We start from the raw sequence: 20,955 nt of genomic DNA, 5'->3' as shown, positions 1-20,955 counted from the left end.
TAGAGAAATCAATTTTCCTGTATTCTTTCCTTAGACACCAATGCTTATTAGCATGAGATGAAATTATTAGTGATCTGTGATGTCTTGCAATGATAGAACAAGCTTTTTACACTATGTATTATGTAACAAAGTAAATATAAGAACTAAAATACCATACAAGTATAAAAGACATGCAGTTTTCTCCGAATGCCTGGATGCCTTTACTATTTTATCCTTCAATATATTTGTTGATCAATATTCAATTGCAAGAAGCATAGCTGGTGCTTTTATTCATGTTTCATGAAAATATATCTGAGATTTGATAATTTTCCCTTTATAATATGATTAATTTTAATGATGAGCTTTAAGAAATACCATGGGTAAATACACATTACTTTGTGAATTCAGAGACATTTTCATGAGCATTTTCAATAACTTAACTGCTGATTTTCTGAACCTGAGGATCGGACTACCTTAAGTCAAAAAAGGGAATCAAAGTTTTACATAGTTTCTTTTAAAGGACAGCTGGGCCATAATTTGTCAAATTAATAGTTAGCATCCCCATAGTGCAGATGCATATTTGTTCAAATAATGCCCACCCACCTACCCCCCAGTAAAGATTGGGCTACAGTAGGTGTCAAAATGTTACATGGGTATTTTTAAAAATCTGCTTCCCAATAAAGCAGGCCACTACGACTAAAAATAGAAATTAATGAAAGTCTTTTAAATTGCTTTTTCTACTACAGTTTTGGTCCAATGTTAATGAATTTGTTACTTGTTCTAGGTTCATAATTCTGAGTAGTTTTTAGCTCACCTCAACGAAGTTGGGGGAGCTTATGTGATACCCTTAGCATCGGCGTCACAGGTTAAAGTTTTTGGAGCAGATTTCTTTTCAAGTACTTCTCTGCCCTAAATTAATCAGAGATGCATGGAGGATGCTTCTTGTGTGTTTCATTGTACCAGTCAAGGTTTCAGATGCTGCAATATCAGCTAAAGAATGACCAGGTTAATATTTTGGAGCAGGTTAAAGTTTTTGGAGCAGGTTAAAGGTTGTGGAGCAGATCTCATTTCCAAGTAACTATAAGCCCTATATTGACCAGACTTGCATGGATGATACATCTAAGGATTCACACTACCAGACTTGCTTCCGATGCTGGATCTGATTCACATTTTCTGGATGAGTGACCAGGTTAAAGTTTTTGGAGTAGATCTCATTTCCAAGTAACTATAAGACCTATATTGATTAAACTTGCATGGATGATACACCTAAAGATGCACACTACCAGGCTTGCTTTGGATGCTGGATTTGACCTACTTTTTCCAGATGATTGACCAGGTTAATGTTTTTGGAGCAGATCTCATTTCCTATTAACTATAAGCCCTATGCTGACTAAACTTGCATGGATGATACATCTAAGGATGCACACTACTGAACTTGCTTCGGATGCTAGATTTGTTTTCTGGATGAGTGTCTAGTTTAAAGTTTTTAAATAAGTCCATTCCCAAGTTAAACTGCAAGCATGATATCAGACCAAAATTGCATAAATTTTGCATCTAAGGATGCACACTACTAGATTATTAGTTTAGTGTGGGACTTTAGTGCCTTACTTAAAGACAACATTTGTTGAGGTGAGCTCTGTAATCTCTGATTACCTATGTTTGATATTGATACAACATGTTGCCATGGTAAATCAAAAATAGAATAATCTGTGAAATTCTTTAAAAATGCTGCTCCTACTCCTGCAAGTTGGGTTTAATTTTAATAAAACTTGTACAAGTCTAGAAGACATCAAGATAAATAATTTTGTAAAACTAAAAAAAAAGTGTTACAATTTTCTTTTCACATTTTTAAATACCCCGGTAAAATCCAGTGAAGCTATAATATCGTCAGAGACTCTTGATTCTTTTTTGTTTTGTTTTTTTTTGTTGAGGTTTTTGTGGAGGTATTTTAGTTTAATTTTTATTATCATTATTATTTTTTTAACCGTAGGGATGTAACGATATGCCAGTATATTGTGATATGTTTCGCTTGAAGTCAGTAACGAGTTCAGCAATATTGAATACCGTTTTTAGCTCACCTGAGCCGAAGGCTCAAGTGAGCTTTTCTGACCACATTTTGTCCGTCGTCCGTCCGTCCGTCCGTCTGTCTGTCTGTCCGTCTGTAAACTTTTCACATTTTCGACTTCTTCTCAAGAACCACTGGGCCAAATTCAACCAAACTTGCCACAAAGTATCCTTGGGTGAAGGGGATTCAAGTTTGTTCAAACAAAGGGCCATGCCCTCTTTCAAGGGGAGATGATTAGGAATTAGTGAAAAAATAATGGCATCATTTAAAATTTTCTTCTCAAGAACCACTGGGCCAGGAAAGGTGAAACTTATGTGGAAACATCCTCAGGTAGTGTAGATTCAATTTTGTTCAAATCATGACCCCTGGGGGTAGGGTGGGGCCACAATGGGGGATCAAAGTTTTACATAGAAATATATAGGAAAATATTTTTAAAAATCTTCTTCTTAAGAACAGCAAAGCCATGATTGGTCATATTTATATGGAAGCTTCCTCAGGTAGAGTAGATTCAAGTTTGTTCAAATCATGACCCCTGGGGATAGGGTGGGGCCACAATGGGGGATCAAAGTTTTACATAGAAATATATAGGAAAATATTTTTAAAAATCTTCTTCTTAAGAACAGCAAAGCCATGATTGGTCATATTTATATGGAAGCATCCTCAGGTAGTGTAGATTCAAATTTGTTCAAATCATGACCCCCGGGGGTAGTGTGGGGCCACAATGGGGGATCAAAGTTTTACATAGAAATATATAGGAAAATATCTTTAAAAATCTTCTTAAGAACAGCAAAGCCATGATTGGTCATATTTATATGGAAGCTTCCTCAGGTAGTGTAGATTCAAGTTTGTACAAATCATGACCCCTGGGGATAGGGTGGGGCCACAATGGGGGATAAAAGTTTTACATAGAAATATATAGGAAAATATCTTTAAAAATCTTCTTCTTAAGAACAGCAAAGCCATGATTGGTCATATTTATATGGAAGCATCCTCAGGTAGTGTAGATTCAAATTTGTTCAAATCATGACCCCTGGGAGTAGGGTGGGGCCACAGTGGGGGATAAAAGTTTTACATAGAAATATATAGGAAAATATTTTAAAAAATCTTCTTCTTAAGAACAGCAAAGCCATGATTGGTCATATTTATATGGAAGCATCCTCAGGTAGTGTAGATTCAAGTTTGTACAAATCATGACCCCTGGGGATAGGGTGGGGCCACAATGGAGGATCAAAGTTTTACATAGAAATATATAGGAAAATATTTTAAAAAATCTTCTTCTTAAGAACAGCAAAGCCATGATTGGTCATATTTATATGGAAGCATCCTCAGGTAGTGTAGATTCAAGTTTGTACAAATCATGACCCCTGGGGATAGGGTGGGGCCACAATGTGGGATCAAAGTTTTACATAGAAATATATAGGAAAATATCTTTAAAAATCTTCTTCTTAAGAACAGCAAAGCCATGATTGGTCATATTTATATGGAAGCTTCCTCAGGTAGTGTAGATTCAAGTTTGTACAAATCATGACCCCTGGGGATAGGGTGGGGCCACAATGGGGGATCAAAGTTTTACATAAAAATATATATAGGAAAATATCTTTAAAAATCTGCTTAAGAACAGCAAAGCCATGATTGGTCATATTTATATGGAAGCATCCTCAGGTAGTGTAGATTCAAATTTGATCAAATCATGACCCCTGGGGGTAGGATGGGGCCACAATGGGGGATAAAAGTTTTACATAGAAATATATAGGAAAATATTTTAAAAAATCTTCTTCTTAAGAACAGCAAAGCCATGATTGGTCATATTTATATGGAAGCATCCTCAGGTAGTGTAGATTCAAATTTTTTCAAATCATGACCCCCGGGGGTAGTGTGGGGCCACAATGGGGGATAAAAGTTTTACATAGAAATATACAGGAAAAAATCTTTTTCTCAAGAACAGAAAAGCCATGGTTAGTAAAATTGATATGGAGGCATCCTTGGGTAGTGTAGAATGAAATTTGTTCAAATGAGGGACCCCGGGCGTAGGGTAGGGCCACAATGGGGGATCAAATTTTTACAAATGAATATATGGGAAAAAATCTTCTACTCAAGAACAGCAATGCCATTTGTTATATTGATATGAAAGCATCATCAGGTGGTTTAAAATTCAACCCCCACCCCCACCCATCCTTCGTTAACTTTTTAATACTAAACTGATTTTTGCATTTTTTTCCTAGCCAATGTGCTCAGGTGAGCGATGTGGCCCATGGGCCTCTTGTTTCAATATAGTTTAAAAATCAGAATTCACATCATTTAGCTGCTTTAAATTTTTTTTTTTTTGGAGGAATAGAATTTTGTATAATTGATATTTCATAAGGGATGTGTTTGTATATTGAAATTTAAATTTATTCCCAACAACATTACAATGATAACTTTTGAGAAATAATTTTTTTAATAACTTTTTATTGAACAAAAATGAGAAGTGATATGTAGTGACATGTATCATGTTACACAAGTCAAAAATATTGATATATCACAATACTTATTTTCTGTATCAATACTCATCCCTATTTTTTATTCACACAGCATTTTATAAGCTTTATGTGACCAATGGAAGAATTAAAAGCAACACAATAACTGCCAACTTCTTGTACCAGAAGACTTAATGGTGTGTGTCCCAATCATACCATATAACTGCCTCATAATACACCCTAGCTATGTCTATTTTAATATTTGTAGCAGTTGGAAGCATATCTTTGATTAATAAGGAGATTCTTTTATTCCATTTAAGATACATTTCATGACAGGCTTTAGTTGTCAGGAACCATTGTATTTGTCTATTCAAGGACAGCATGAGTATATTGGTCAAATGTTAGAGCCTTCCTTAAAACAAACCCTTTGATGACAACCATTTATAGATCTGAGTAGATTAAATCATATTTAAATGCTTAACAAAGGACAACATTTTGGGTCCCATTACTGGGGACAACAGAGTTGTTCGAAAAGATGTGGACTTCTAGGGTTACATAATGCCCAGGAGCTTATGGATGACCATCTACGTAAACGGTAAACTGTACCGCATTGTGGGCTTTCATCAAGTCTTTTTAAATTATCATATCTTTATCTTCATGCAGTGCTTAATCTTTAAAAGAATGCAGTTTTTTATCAGTAAGCCTTTTGTCAATGTATGAAGAAGAAATGCATGAGGTTTTTTGTTATAGGAAATCTTCTAAACTTTAAGATAGGGTGATCCCAAACATTAAATTGTATTGTTTGCTTTCTTAGTGTGGATCGAGCGGTCTGCGATAGTGCTCTGGTAAATGTTCCATGTGCAAAACTTTTCAATCATGACAAATCAAGTTTATCTAGTCTCAGTTGAATCAAACAATCTAGGTAGAGACAATCAGTGATAAAATTTTAAAATCAATATTAAGATTTCACAGGTACATGTGTCAAGAGATTCAAGCGGGAATATCAAGTTGATTTTGGGGGCGACTTGGTAAAGCATGCACTTTAAAATAGGATGGCTGCAAAACGAGATTTGTTTGCAGTTTGGAATATTTTATGTGGCAAAGAAGGGTGTCTGAAAATTTTCCAAAGTTCTCTAAGGGAGTTTTTTGCCAAAATGGAGAATGTAGGATAATAAGGGACCTATTCAATACAATTGATTTCTATTTTAACTCTCTTTCTCATGGATGTGTCTCAGATTTCCAATTAAATGGCTGGAAAATCAGCATCAGCACGTAAGTTATATATCTTGCTTTGAAATCTGTTGGAAATGAAAAGTAAATCATTTAAGTTTTATTGCATTATTTTTATAAGGAACCAATCAGAAAAAAAAAAACATCCAATAAGTTCAAGTTCTGTTGTACTTCTTGTATTTCCATTGATTCCAATTAATTCAATGGTTAATTTGAAGATTTCAATAACAGAAATATTATTGAACCATAGAAATACCTGTTTTTTAAGTATATTAAATAAGCTCCTCCGATTTGAAGTTTACATGTGTACCATTGATTTTTTTTTAAGCCAGCTCTAACTCTCTGTGTCTTTACTGCACCATTTTATGATTTTCATCAAATTACAACCTTCAATAGGTATAAGTATTTTTAATATATATATTAAAGATATTTATTTTTATTATTATTATTAATAGAGAGAGAGAGAGAGATTATAAAGAATTGGTCTAAGATGAACAATTATGCTAAATTTAGAGCAGGAAAAATCAAGTACCTAATAATTAACAGAAAAACAAGTTTACTGTAATTGTTTCAGAAAGGGTTATATGGACAGGAATGATAAGAAATATAGCTTTTTGCTGATTATGAATCCAAGCATGGTGTAATAAATAAGTCATACCCATAAATATATCAGTTCTATGGAAATAGAGTCCATTAAACTTTTATTTTAGATGAACTAAATTTTAGAAACATGCATTACACTTGTACAAATGTGCGAACATTGAGACATTTTAAATCGCTTTTTCAGTTTGAGATGGTAGAGAATCTCAATTTGTAGATGTGTTTGTATATTTTCAGAATAAGTGTCCTGGTACATTATGGAATCTCCCCAGGGCACACTTCTCAGTTGCACAGCAATAATCGTCATAACTCTATGAATAATTTTTACATTTGTCTGACTTTTGCATGTTGATCAATACCGGATTGAATGATATGAATTGAATTTGAAGTCACTTTCTATAGTAACTAGGCCTGACCCAAGGCTTTCGTGACCATGGTAGTCTCAATTATTTCAAACAGTTCATCCTTTCCATACTCTGTCTGCACCCCTGTGTAATTGAGGGGCTTTATCTGTCAATACTGCATTGATTTGTGTCGGGGAAGCAGGTGTTCAGTGATAAACATGAAACTAGACCTATTACAAATCATAAGTCAATACAAACTCACAGCAGTACAGTCTCAAATTGCTACTTGTAAACTCAAATTGGCAGGTGTCAGTTTTTCATCTTAATCTATTACTATTTGGACTTTGAATGCTTAAACTGCACACAAAAAGTCTAAAATATGACCCTGAAAGTATTTAGGTCAAAAGATCAAGTGTCAGGGTCACATAATTACTAAATATATTTAGGCCATTGCCAAACATAATTTTCATTCAACATTACAACTTAGCATATATTGCACCTTTAAAGTCAGAATATTAATTATAGTAATCAATGCATATTTTGAATTGCCTCTATCAAGTATTTTTTGGAATGCATAAAGGTTGAAGTGGATTTATTTTGAAATATTAAATAAGTATGTTTGGCTGAGCCTTGTCTGGCATAGTAACAGGGTTGAGTAATATATTGGAATTAATTAATTGATATTAATTTCTGTCAGTTCTAATTGGTTTCAAAATGGAATTTATTGAATGGCTTTTAGGGATTGTCTCAATAAAATATTTATTGTTGAACATTGTAAAACATTACAGCATCATCAAATCAGGGACACAATCCTACAACCATTCTGTTTTAAAATAGATATATAATACTGTGAATCATATAACATCAGTATCATTAAATTTCATTACAAGTAAGGCACCATTCATAGGTATGGATTGGTTCCCAGAAAACGGTCATATTTACCATACTCTACTTAGAGTAGTGCCATCTATTTTGAAGGAAAAGAAGATATAATATACCACTACCAAAACAGGTCTTAAAATTTTTAAATTATAATACAAAAATTAAAATTTTGTAAACCTGACATAATGTGTTATCTAGGAGCAGTAGTAAGGCCAGCAGATAAAAAGTTTTAGTAACTGAGAGGTTCAGTCATCACACTCTTCAGTCTTTTTTTTTAGGGTGTTACCAAATAGAAACACCTATCGGAGTGCAGAGAAATGTATCAAATATGTATTTTGACCATTAAACATTGCTTAGATCAAGAGAATACCAGAAAATATGTGCAGTGCCAAATATATAGAACTAATTCCATGTACTTTTGTTAATGAAGTGATGGTTCTTTGAGCAAGTACGTACTGTGACAGTTTGTGAACAGGACTTCAGTATAGATCCTGTCATCGAGAGGAACAGAGGATGATATACTCCTCAAGCATTTCTAGTGCTCATTAGAGAGAATCATGCAGTCACAATGAGGGGTTTATCCCCATTTTCCAGCTATAGTGAAGAGATCTCAAACTGTAATATCATTCTTTTGAAGTGACTCAAACCCAAGCACACTAATCAGGGAGTACGTGACTTGAATCCCAGCAAACTTCCTATGAATTGTGACTTGACACCAGTTACCCCTGGTACCCTCACGGTTGAGTGCTCCGTGATCAGAAGGTTGTGTGTTCAAATCACGCCCTGAAATAAAAATAGTTGATAAAAATAGGTAGGAACTGTACCTTCGCCAAGCGCTTGGCACTTTGAAGTTAATTTAAAAGTTGTGGGTCTTTTGGATGAGACCTTAAAAACCGAGCCCTGTGTCACGGTATGGAGTTGGCACAATAAAGAACCCTCAATGCTCAATGACTCTGAGTGCTGAGTAAAATTTTAAATTTGAAGCTCTTCACCGGTATATGGTGACATTTCTATGTGAGTGAAAAAATCTCAAATGGGACATAAAACAACATTCAATCAATCAGTTACCTCTGGTTAACTACTCATGAAATGACTCAAATACTAGTCACTTTGTGACTTGAACCCAAGCAAATTTCTCATGAAGTGACTTGAAAGCTAGAATACTATAACTCATGAAGTTAGTGACCTGGTCCCAGTTCTATCTGTGAAAATTTTCTTCTCAGGAATAATGAATTGACTCTAACGCAATAAGATTCTTACTCATTGTGATTGAGGCACTCTAACCCCAACACACTACCTGCCTGATGATGTACCATAAACTTTGCTAATCAAGCTACTAAAGTGGGGACAAAAACTTTGGCAAATTTCTTTTGAAAAAGCAAATTATTAGGGCCCCGCTCTGCGGGCGCCCTATAGTGATCAGTCTGTCCGTCCATCTGTCCATCGGAGATCTCTTGTCCAGAGCATATCTTCTCTCTCCTTGGCCCAATCTGGTTCATACTTCACCCACAGAGTGTCTTTGGGTAAAGGATGTGCAGTGAACTTGAACCATGTTTCTAGGTCTAAGGTTAAGATCAAAGCAGAACTATATGAAAAATCCTTGTCTGGAGCATATCTTCTCTCCTTTCGATCCAATGTGGCTCATACTTCTCTCACAGAGTGCCACTGGTCAGTGGATGTGCAGTGACCTTGAACAAAGTTTCTAGGTCAAAGTCAAAAATAGCCTCTCTGTTTAAAATCTTTGTTTGGTGCATAATTTCTTTCTCTTAAGTCCAGTCAGCCTCAAACTTTACCAATTGACTTAGGGTACAGAACATTTGTGATTTTTCTTCCATATTTTGATAGAGGATATGCAACATTTTGATTTTTGTGCCATTTTTTGATAGAGGGTATGGAGCACTCGTGATTTTCGTGCCATTTTTTATTACAACAAGGATGACATAGAAACCCTTTAGACTCAAACAACACATCCCTTAATAGTACACAAATGTTCCTCTTCAAATTAAACCCTTTTCAGCTACCTTACATTTTCATGTTCGTTGCTGAAAGCGGGGCCCTTTGAGATGGCCACCATCTCAATGATATCTAGTTTATTCTGATTTGAAGATTTATGAACCCAGCCATTAATTGGCTTTTTTTTTTCCTAGTAGAAAGATTAAAAGGGTTACAGAAAGAAGTTCAGATAATATACAAAAACACAGTATACAATTCCACGATTCATGATTTTAAAATGTGCACCTGAATATGCAAAATCACATTTTTTTTGTAGGAAATCAATGTTTGAGACCTTTTCATTTGAACTCCATTAAGCCCAAGATTTCTAACATTACAGTTGTGTGACTAATGGTAGCTATCACTTCCTGGAAACGGTTTGCTTCTCATCTGACACCATAATCTGGGAGCTGCATTAGATTGACATGAAGGTTAATCCAACATTCATCTACAGGAATGGTCCCCAATAAATATTCCCTGTTAAAAAAAAAACAGTAATGTGTATGGAGATCTTTAAACAGAATATGTGGTGAAATGAGAAAGTCGATCATCATTTTAAAAAACTTAAAATAGCAAAAATGTGATGGGTTCCATGGAATCAGCTTTGAATTTTTTTCATTTTAATCATCAAGTTAATGTTAATTCAAAATTGAATCTGTGAAACATTATATTGAAGTCATGGAACGAAGATATACACGTAAAAATTTGCAAGTGTCTAATAATTATATGTATTTCATTCTGTCTAGTTCAGTGAGGGATATACACATGTATATATATATACTTGAGTTCGTTGTGTTCTGAAGAGGAAGCCTTATTAGTCACTCAATTGAAAACTCAGTCAAAGAGTGCATTCTTGAAGAGTTTAAATATTTCAGTATGAAATTGACACTTCAGCTTGCAGGTAAATCATTAAATACAAAGTTACTGGATTTTTTAAAAATCAAATTCAGAACTCATTTGGTAAACAAAGTCTACACATCCATGTTGTGAATATGTGACGTGCAGGGTTGTATAGGATATTACGACTTAATAGATTTTTATCGCATAAATACCTAGTATTTATCTTTTAAACAAACAAAGGCTGTTCTAAATTGGAACTAGGCACAAAAATGTGTTTTTGTTACAGACTTTGAGTACATGATGATTGTGGATGATTACTTCTGAATTATTGAACCTAAGGTTTCTTACCAATTGTTCCAAGGACGAGCCTTAAAGTCAGGATGCTTTGTGGGAAATACACAAATATTTGTTTGATAAATAACTACTGCAGTGTGCCATCAGACTTGGCAATGGATTTATTTGGAAAATTAACATGAATTTATTTTGTCGATTTTCTGATTTCTTTTATGGATAACATGGATTACCAAGACTCAGGATCTTTGTCTGTGATGGCTGTACAGGCACCAATTCACCATGGTAACCGTTTTCTGGACTTCTAAAATGTGGACATTTGAAGCACTCCATGTTCTGTGAAAAATTCTATATTCTTAAAATTCTCTAGTCTTTAAAAATTTTGTACAATTCTTTTCAATATTCAAAGATATGAAAAGAAAAATTTCAGTGTTCAGGTTAAATAATTTTGTTGATCTAAGACTAAAACTTTCAAGGATTACATTTTTTTTTTTTTTTTTTGGTTCTGTGGGTTAATGTCATAAAAATGTGACTAATTCATTGAGTATATGAAATTTTTTGATTCAGCCACTAAGTTTTTTTTCAAGCGGTTAATTAAAATTTTGAAAAAAAGTTGCTTTAAAAGTAAGAGGGGGTGTTTTATTAAAGACAAGCGAACATACTGAATCTAGGTCACACATAAGGCCAGAGACCTACTGTTAATGTTGACTCAGTCAACAGTCACAAGATTCTGTTAATAAACCAATGTTAAATAATGGAGCATTATTAAAATCGAACAATGGAAGAAATCGTACCAAGTTTCCCCATTACTTAACACGTTTAGGCTTCGTAACATCTATTCTGGAGAAGTACACTATTCAAACGTTACTCTATACATATAGATGGGATAAGGAAAGGGGCTTTGCCTTTTTATTCTTAAGTGAAATAAAAATTGAAATTTTTCCTTCATCAATGTGTATTGTCATATCTGTCAAGAAACCTCTGTGTTGATAGGTTTATGAATGGTGACGCTTAAAGTCAAATGACTTGCATGTCACCTTTGGTGCACTGATTGAAGCTGTATTTGTATATTTCTTACCAAGATGTTTCAGTTTGTATGCTTTGTGATAAGAGTTTCGCACCTACGGTGTTGATAATTAAATTCTTTCTGCAGGAAGCTTGTAATTCGATGTATTGTTCAAATGATAGGTCTTAGTGATACATAAATTCCTAATTCTGTATTAAGTCCTTGGTTTTAAACATCTGAAGATTATTTTTGAGGGGTACCCAATACCTGTTATAGATTTCTCACAAACAAATGTGAATGTTTTTCATTGCAGGTTTATAAATATTTGGAGCATTTAATAACTGTATTCTATTTACATATATTAATCTTGTGAACAAATGCATTGTAAAATTCACTTAACACTTCATTTTAAAAAGTTGAGAATGTATCATGTTTGAATTTAAAGTAATATCATTTTAACTAGGGACTCAGAGTGAAAAATGACACTCCATGGGTTAAGATAATCTTCTTTTTCAAAACTTTTTAGAACTAATCTTTGAATGAAACCAGTCAATTTTCTCAAGTCAGAATACTAACTGTTACATAATATAGTTAATTAAATTCATTTCATCTTTGTAGCTCGACCACACAACCATGACTTTGGAGAAACGGAATCAAACGTGGGACCTCATCATGGGGCATATGGGAGAAATAGGGGAATGTATGGAAGTAACGCATTTCACCCAGGGCGGTTCTTCCATGGAACTCAACCACATCGACGCTGGGCAGGGACATTTGGCCATGCCAACAGAAACACATACTTACCAAATGCTGATAACATTCCACTCAAGCCAAAAGTTGTCACAATAGTCAGAAATGGACACAAACCACGAAATAATGTGAAAATTCTCCTCAACAGGAGAAGTGTGCAGTCATTTGAGCAACTTATGGCCGATATTTCTGAGGCCTTTGGACCAAAATATAAAAATAACAAAGTGAAGAAACTGTTTTCAATTCGTGGGAGGGAAGTTCAAGGAATTTCGGACTTTTTCCGTGATGATGATGTGTTTATTGGGGTGGGTACAGAATCTCTTACTGATTCAGACATTGTTGATATTGTGGAGGAGGTGTATCCTGACAGCTCAATGGCAAAAAGTGTTCTGAGAGAGCTGGAGAGAAATAAGCGTAAACACAGGAACCTTGCAAAACAGACACAGGCTGATCATGATGCAGATAAGCGAGACAGTGGATTTGGGGAAGGGAGTGATGGCAGCAATAAAGAGCAGGAGGGAGATTATGTCCTATACAAGGGCAGGCCTCACGAGAAGGGTAAGCGAAGAAATGACTATCCCAAGGAGTATGAACTGGCTGGGAAGTTAGAACAAGAGAAAGATAAAGCTGTTCAGGAAGAACGAGACAGGACGAAGAAGAGGCAACAGAAAATGATGGAAACAGAACGAAGGGCCTTAGATGAAGAGAGACGGAAGAGAGGTTTAGTTCCCAACAAACCAGAAGATCCTTTCAAGAGGATAAAGGAACAGAAGGAGAAGGAAAAAGAGGAAGCAAGAAAGAAGAAGGAGGAAGAGAGGCTAAAGAAATTGGAGGAGGAAGAAAAGGAAAAGCAGAGGAAAGAACAGGAAGCCAGAGAAAAGGCCATCCAGGCTGCCAGAGAAAGACAGGCAGCTGCTGAGAAAGCAGAGAGAGAAAAGGCAGAGAAGGAAAAGGCAGAGAGAGAGAAGATGGAAAAGGAAAACAAAGAAAAGGCTGATAAAGAAAAGGAGATTAAAGATGCTGCTAACAAAGACAAAACTCCAAGAGATCAAAAGACAGAAGCTGTCAATAAGGAAAAGACTCCCAGGGATCAAAAGTCAACCAAGGAGAAAACAGATCCAGCCTTAAAGGACAAAGAAAAAGAGAAAGCAGAGAAAAAGCGAAAATCAAAATCCAAGATTGTACGCAAATCTAAAATGGAGCGGCAAGTGAGCAGTGATGAACACGTCACTAATAAATACGACTTAGGTCGAACTCTGGGTGATGGGAACTTTGCTATTGTGAGACAGTCTAAGTTAAAGTCAGGTGGAGGTGAATTTGCCATGAAAGTGATAGATAAGCCCAAACTAAAAGGCAAAGAACACATGGTGGAGAATGAAATAGAGATTATGAAGGACTGTCACCATCACAATATTGTGAAGTTGTATGAGGAATATGAAACGTCAGACAAAATCTACCTAGTCATGGAGCTCGTCAAAGTAAGTTATTTACTTGCAAAGCACCTTAGGACTGATCTTTAAAACTCATTCTATACATAGTACTCTTCATCATGATTCTATTACCATTTTCAAGGAAATTTTATGTTCAAGAAAAATGTAATCTATGCTCTTTAACAGATTTTAGTGCAAATTTAAAAATTGTTGCTTTTTCTTTTAAATTTTTCATTTTATACATTGTCCTAACTCTTATTTGTCTTGCAGGGTGGAGACCTGTTTGATGCCATCACTCAGAGTGTGAAGTTTGGAGAAGTGGATGCTGCTCACATGGTCAAAGATTTGTGTAACGCTCTTTTCTACCTCCACTCTCGCTCCATAGTCCACCGTGACCTCAAACCAGAGAACCTTCTTGTGAGTACACTGTACAGTATAAGTATGTTTGATGTCAACTATACGCATGACATTTTTGTAGATGGCACATTCAAATTTTGGTCCTTTTTCCTTAGATATACACATTGTCAAGCAAGAAGCAAGATTTTTATTCCAATGAAGATCAATGTTAAGCCAAAATCTTACATCACCCAAGCTTAAGAAAAATCATCATGAATATAGGAAATCACTGTTTCCCCATTTGGACATACATGTAGGCTATATGCTTCAACTTTCTTTTACAGTTCCTCTGTCCCCTTTGCCATTATTTCAAAATATTGACATTATTATACTATTTTACTTGTTCATGCTGACTTGCTTAGCAATTGCCTCTTGCTCATGATGCTTGCAGAGGTTGATTCCATGCAAAGAGACTTTGCATGCAGTAGTTATAGAACACCTTTAAGTGACAACGAAGAGAAGTTCTATGAAATACTGAAGAACTTATACACTCAAACAAATGTGCAAATTAAATAATAAAACAGGTATCAGCTACACTTTTTCTTTCCATTTACTTAGTACACATACATTTATATATGCTTTATGCAAATGTAGAATTCAATCTTAATGTTCAAAAAAAAAAAAATCCTGATTCATTTTAAACACATCATCATATCACCCCCTCTTAAGGAATTTGTTTTTAAAAGAAGATTTTATATTTCTTACAGGTACACAGGAACAAGGATGGTTCTATATCTTTGAAACTGGCAGACTTTGGATTAGCTATGGATGTAAAGGAACCTATTTACACAGTGTGTGGAACACCAACATATGTAGCCCCCGAGATCCTGTCAGAAATAGGTAAACCCAAGAAACTAATCCTAGTTTTTCAAAACGGATTTTCTGAGTTTATTGAACTGTCTAGTTTTGGTTGGTTGGGGGGGGGGGGGGGGGGGGGGGGGGGAGGTCATGAGAGTAGATTTATATATACATTTGAGCACATGGTAATTTGATAAAACATTGGAGCTGAATTAAATCTAATGTTTTAAACTACTGTTAATCAAATTTTTGTGACACTTTATTTTTGTGAGAAAGGTTTTAGGAATTTTATAATTGAGACAAAATTTTCATGAACTCTGGTTTCTGCTGTACATTGCCTTAAAATGAAAAAATATACACGTGAATTAAATTTTCGCGAGCAGAGGGTCTCATGTAATTATGTGAAAATAAAGTTCCCGCAAATAAAATGTGATTTACAGTATTGGAAGTACAGTAAAACTCGTTTAGTACAAACACGGATATAGCAAATTCATGGATATAGCGAATTTTTCTTGGATCCCCAGCTATATGAATTTAACGAATTTCTTATACGGATATAACGAATTACGGATATAGCGAAGTAATTTCACAGTTCCCAGTGACTTCGTTATAACCGAGTTTTACTGTATTTCTTGTACCAAAATTGTTTCAGACACCAAGCACAAATAGAAATACAGATGACATCACATAGCATATTTGAGCTCATAACTCAGCCCCAAAGCGTTAATTTATAATTGTCTTATCATCAGGAAATGTAGATATTTTTACATAGTTTTCCAAAACAAAGTTCTTGTGAATTCTTTGTAGCTTTAATTAAAAATTGCAGGACACATGAAAATTACATCTCTGAATAAATGCTAAAAACGTATACATATAAGATTTACAATATTTGATCTGTGTGAAGACCTTTAATAATTTTAGGACAAATATGTTTTATACTCATTGTGAATTCCTAATATTGTCTGTTTTGTAGGTATTTTTTATTTCAGTCAAAATAAGTTTCACAACCAGGCCTGATACTAAATGTTTGTTGTTTTCAGGCTATGGATTGGAAGTAGACATGTGGGCTGTAGGGGTCATTACATACATCTTGCTGTGTGGATTCCCTCCCTTCAGAAGTCCAGATAGAAACCAGACTGAATTATTCGAGTTCATCAAAGCCGGGGAATATGAATTCCTAAGTCCATACTGGGACAACATCTCACCATGTATGTGCATATCAAATTGTTGTATATTTGTAGAGATAAATTGATGAATTTTCATAACTTAGTATCTTCATTAGTAGAATTGAGAAAGTTTCACTTGAAGACTTCATTGAGATACTGGTTATTGTTGCTTGGAAGGTCAATATGAACAGTGTGCATTGTAATCTATAATTAAAAACCAGAAACAAAAAAATGTCATTACATGTATTTCTTTTTTTTTTCCAACCTTAATTATGATTTTGATATAATGAATTTACAAAGGTGTACCATAAATTTATTCTTAAACAGATCTGAATCTTGATTTTGATTAATTTTAAGTCAATGAAGAATGTCAAGTTGATAAAGTACAATTCATTTATTATCATACTGGGTTATTATCATACCTTTTATTATCATAGATTTTTGAAACACAAAACCATTGCTTAACCATTTATTGTAAATTCCTCCTTATATCATAGGTAAAAATTGTTTTCTAATATTTTTTTTCACCCCATCGAGACACTTAAAACAAAAGATCACATCTTTAAATTTATCTTGAAACATCTGAATCTTGATTTTAATTAATTTCAAGTCAATGAAGAATGTCAATTTGATACAAATGTACGTGTATATGTACATTTTATATCCAATCATTTCTGTAATTTCTGTCTTCAGATGCCAAAGATCTGATAGAGCACTTATTAGTAGTGGACAAGAAGAAGCGCTACACAGCCATAGAAACACTCTCTCATCCCTGGATTTTATGCAATGGTGACATGTCACGGCCACCAGATGCCACAAAACTGGAGGAAATGCGGAAGAATACACGTAAAGAACTAGAACTGCAGGCAAAGCAAAACTATGACTCTTACCAAAAACTCAAAGAGAAACGAAAGCAGGAACAGCAGGCAGGGTCGTGATCCCTGACCTACAACTACCATAGTGATGACTGCAGTGATGTGTAGCCATAGCATCAGAAGTTTGTAGAAAATCATTGATTTTTTCACTGTGCCAACTGCTGTCAAAGTATTCATATAAAGGACAGCAAACTTATATTTCCTGTTTGTGGACATTTTTATAACAAAATTTGATGACTTTTAAAAGTTTTTTTTGTTGAGATTTTGCATCGGGTGTAGCATTGATACTAGTTTGAGAAATATTACTTTGTATATACTTTTTAAAAAAAGATTCCCTTTATACTGAGAAGGGCTGTGCTAAATATAATTTGTTTTTATTGAATTTGATATTTTTTATGTCAGTTATTTTATCAAATGTAGGTCTGTGATATGGGAGAATAATTGTGTTTTCAATGTTTGTTTGAATAGATGGTGGAAGTGTGTATCTTTTCCAGACTTATTTCTTGCAAGTAGATTTCTACACTTAGTGAAAGTTGAAAGGTTTTAAGTTTGATTACTGCTATTTTCATACATTGTCTGTTTGAAATATGATATTAATTTAAATTACACATTTTTGGTAAACTGTTGGGAAAGAGCAGAATCTGAGATAGAATAGATGAAAAAAAAATTCAGAATGATTTTTTTAATTCATTTGTATTCAGAAATAGAAATTTATTAACATAGTTTTGGTAAAAATGAGTGCAACTGAATATGATATGTATGTCATATATATTTTATGAGGATAAATCTTTATATATTTATGTAACTTTTCAAAGTCAGAATTATTTTATATATGTACTATTTTTATTAAGTCCGTCCGCATTAACTTGTTAAATGTGTGGTGTTTTCAGCCAGTTGTTATGTTTTTGTTACCTGTTTTTTTTTTTTTTTTTTTTTTTTTAGTTTCTGTATACTACAAAGGTCCACAATGGCCCTCTATTTTCCCTCTGTTGGTACCGTCCAAGTTAAGTAGTAAACTTGCTATAAAGGTATTTTTCATTGACATTTTTGTGACACATATTGTTGCATATTTATTTTAATTTTTTTTTTCTCACTAAATAAGTTCCCCCCCTAATCAGAGATATATCTGGAACTATTTGCTACAGTAGAGTGTACAGTTGTCTCCCCTGAATTGAACTGTGATATATTTCAAACTGACCATCTTAATATGTTGTTATTATTAGCATTATAAAATATGTTATCAAAAGCTACCATAAATGAGGACTTTATATATATGTTACATAGCAGCTATGCTGTTCTAATTTTCACTGTGTATATTCACATGATGCTTTTTTAATGTCCTAATTTTTTTTCCTTTCTTGGATTCAGACAGTACCAACTGTAAAAGTTTTTTTTTTAAATCTAGATAGGCAGGGGTAAATATTTGACTTGCATGTTATTGAAGTAGCAAGTAATTCCACCTCTGAATAGCTTTGACATATACTGTATAAACTTTCTAGATAGAATTGGGATTTCAGCATTAAAATATTTAAACCTGTTATTCAAGTAAATTAATTGTTACAGATTAAATTTATATTTATCCTAGATTTATACATAAACAATAAATGAAGAGACATGTATGCTCATATACCCATACATTTTTATAAACGATTCATTGCTAAATTAAGAAACATTTTCAACGCAGTCTATATCATTTATAAACTTAAAGTAAATGGATTGTATCAGATATTGATTTATCATTTATTAGTTAAAGATAAGGTTCAACATATTCATAGCTTAAATTTGATTATTGGAACTCTTCTAATAGAATTTTCATTTTCTTTAGCCAAGCAATACTTGCAGACATATTCTACATGAAATAATAAAAACCAACTATTGCCATCTTTTCGACATTCCAATGTTAACTTTCTCACATGTGATATGTATATTTCATGTTATGAAATAAATCCTCTATATATCATTACAATCTATTTTTTCTTTTTCTATAGCAGTTTTTGCCTTGTGAAAAAAATTAGTTGGGCAATTTAAACTATGCAAACCACTCCTTTAGTCATTTTATCATAGATGACATAGATGTTAGTTCAGAAAATATGCCTTATACAAAAAAAATTTAATTGAACAGATACTAATACATGGCAGTTTTTAAGCCCCTGATTCTTGTATAGGTACCATTACATATGAACTTTTATGTCTTGGTATCATGTGTTTAATTCAATTCAGTGAATATCAAAACTCGGAGAACAGATAAAAGTAAATGGGAGGTGAAAAAAGGGGGCATAGGAGGGTAAAGATTGAAGGGGGAACAAAGAAGATGAGGGGCAGAAGGAGATGGGGAGAAGAGTACCCCTACCCATTCCAAAATATGCAAGGTAGGGAAATCAATTAGAAGGGAGACGGAGATTGTAAATGTATGAAAAAAAATTATAAAAGTGGACAATAGAAAATTGCAGTAGCCTCTGTAACTGAAGCTTGGTTGTATAAGTTATTGAGTGTCTAAAATTCTTTATATCCTTTTCATGCTTTGCAAAGACATGATAATTTAGTAAATGTTCATAACTATGCAGAGTGTGTGCTTTCTGACCGTTGATAAAGATATTTTGAGGTCAAGAACACAGAGATTGACAATATGAATTTTTTTGTTCGGATCTTAAATTATTTTTACTGGTGCAGAAGTTCACATCTTCACATAAGGTTTGCATGTCATTGCTATATCTCCATGTGGTTTTCCACCTCTTCAGTATTTTTGACCCATGCAGTTTCAGACAATTGTGGATATATGTTAAATTTTCCCAAGTGCCATGAATGTGGTATTGTACACCTTCCATTTGTACCTCCTTTGTAGAAATGTTTAATATTTTATAATATTATATTTAAAAATGTGATCATACTGATATGATTGTAAATGCCCCCTGGGGATCCTTGATTGGTGAATAAACATAAACATATAACCAGTACGTGTGTTTCAAGGAAATGGACCAAGGTCATTTGAGAAATTATGGGGAATGGCAGGCGTAACTTAACATTAGGCTACAGAAACTTTGTCATCAGCATAACTATGCGTACTGAACCTTTACTTTACATCTTCACAGCAGTCTTTACCAGTTTATAGAAATTATCATATATGCTGGATCCGTGTATATTTACAAAGAGTCAATTACAATTTTCATTTACTGCAAACGTGAATATATTTATGCGTGGTTAATTACGCCAATTATTTGCCCTTCTGTAAATCTCTAGAATCCAAGAGCTTCCTGGGGCTTCGCCCCTGGGCCCATAGCAGGGCTTCGCCCTGGACCCACTTGGGGGCTTCATAGAGGTCTAGACCCCGTGCCTAATCAGCTGGCACCCCCTCTAACTTAAGATCTTGGATCCGCTCCTGCAGTTTACGATCCAAATTGCTCAATACATGTATCATGGTGATGGTTTCATTTGTAAATAATATAGACAAAGCGAAACCCCCCCCCCCCCCAGTCATATTTCATATTAAATACGATGTAAACAGACAAGCAGTTTGGGAAAAACACTTTCAGACGTGTATTAGACGTAATGATAAATAGGGGAGGATCCGAACCCCACATCACCCCCGGGTAAAATTTTCAGCTGAGTTATTTTCCGTAATATAAGTTTCCTTTCGTTTCTACTAAAGCCTACGTATAAGGTAAAAATTGTATTTTGTGCGTTTTACGAGTATTTAATATAACGCGAAACTTTTGCGAATATACGCAAAACTTTCGCGAATAAAAGATAACTTTAACATTACAGCGCAAAACTCTCGCCAATTAACGCTTTTTAGCTCACCTGAGCCGAAGGTTCAAGTGAGTTTTTCTATCGAAATTTGTCCGTTGTCTGTCGTCG

General features: G+C 34.2%; 1 protein-coding gene across 4 annotated transcripts in view; it reads left to right on the top strand.

Moving 5' to 3' along the window:
- Positions 1–19,066, top strand: part of LOC133188374 (serine/threonine-protein kinase DCLK2-like) — a 30,048-nt gene extending 10,982 nt beyond the window's left edge. For 2 of the 4 annotated variants that reach the window (XM_061323775.1, XM_061323766.1), the window contains 5 exons: positions 12,304–13,913; positions 14,136–14,282; positions 14,969–15,101; positions 16,100–16,267; positions 16,919–19,066. In XM_061323775.1, the coding sequence (XP_061179759.1) occupies positions 12,304–13,913; positions 14,136–14,282; positions 14,969–15,101; positions 16,100–16,267; positions 16,919–17,163 (2,303 nt within the window). In that variant the 3' untranslated portion in view covers positions 17,164–19,066. Of the gene's footprint in view, positions 1–4,921; positions 5,096–5,499; positions 5,773–12,303; positions 13,914–14,135; positions 14,283–14,968; positions 15,102–16,099; positions 16,268–16,918 lie in introns of those variants that run through there. The other 2 variants (XM_061323783.1, XM_061323791.1) reach the window with 2 other exon arrangements.
- The last annotated feature ends 1,889 nt before the right edge of the window (positions 19,067–20,955 follow it).

Source organism: Saccostrea echinata, unplaced genomic scaffold, assembly GCF_033153115.1.
Source record: "Saccostrea echinata isolate AGI-Se365-2 ecotype Australia unplaced genomic scaffold, CSIRO_AGI_Sech_v1 ptg000001l, whole genome shotgun sequence".
Classification (NCBI taxonomy): domain Eukaryota; kingdom Metazoa; phylum Mollusca; class Bivalvia; order Ostreida; family Ostreidae; genus Saccostrea; species Saccostrea echinata.
This window is presented reverse-complemented; position numbering and strand designations above follow the sequence as displayed.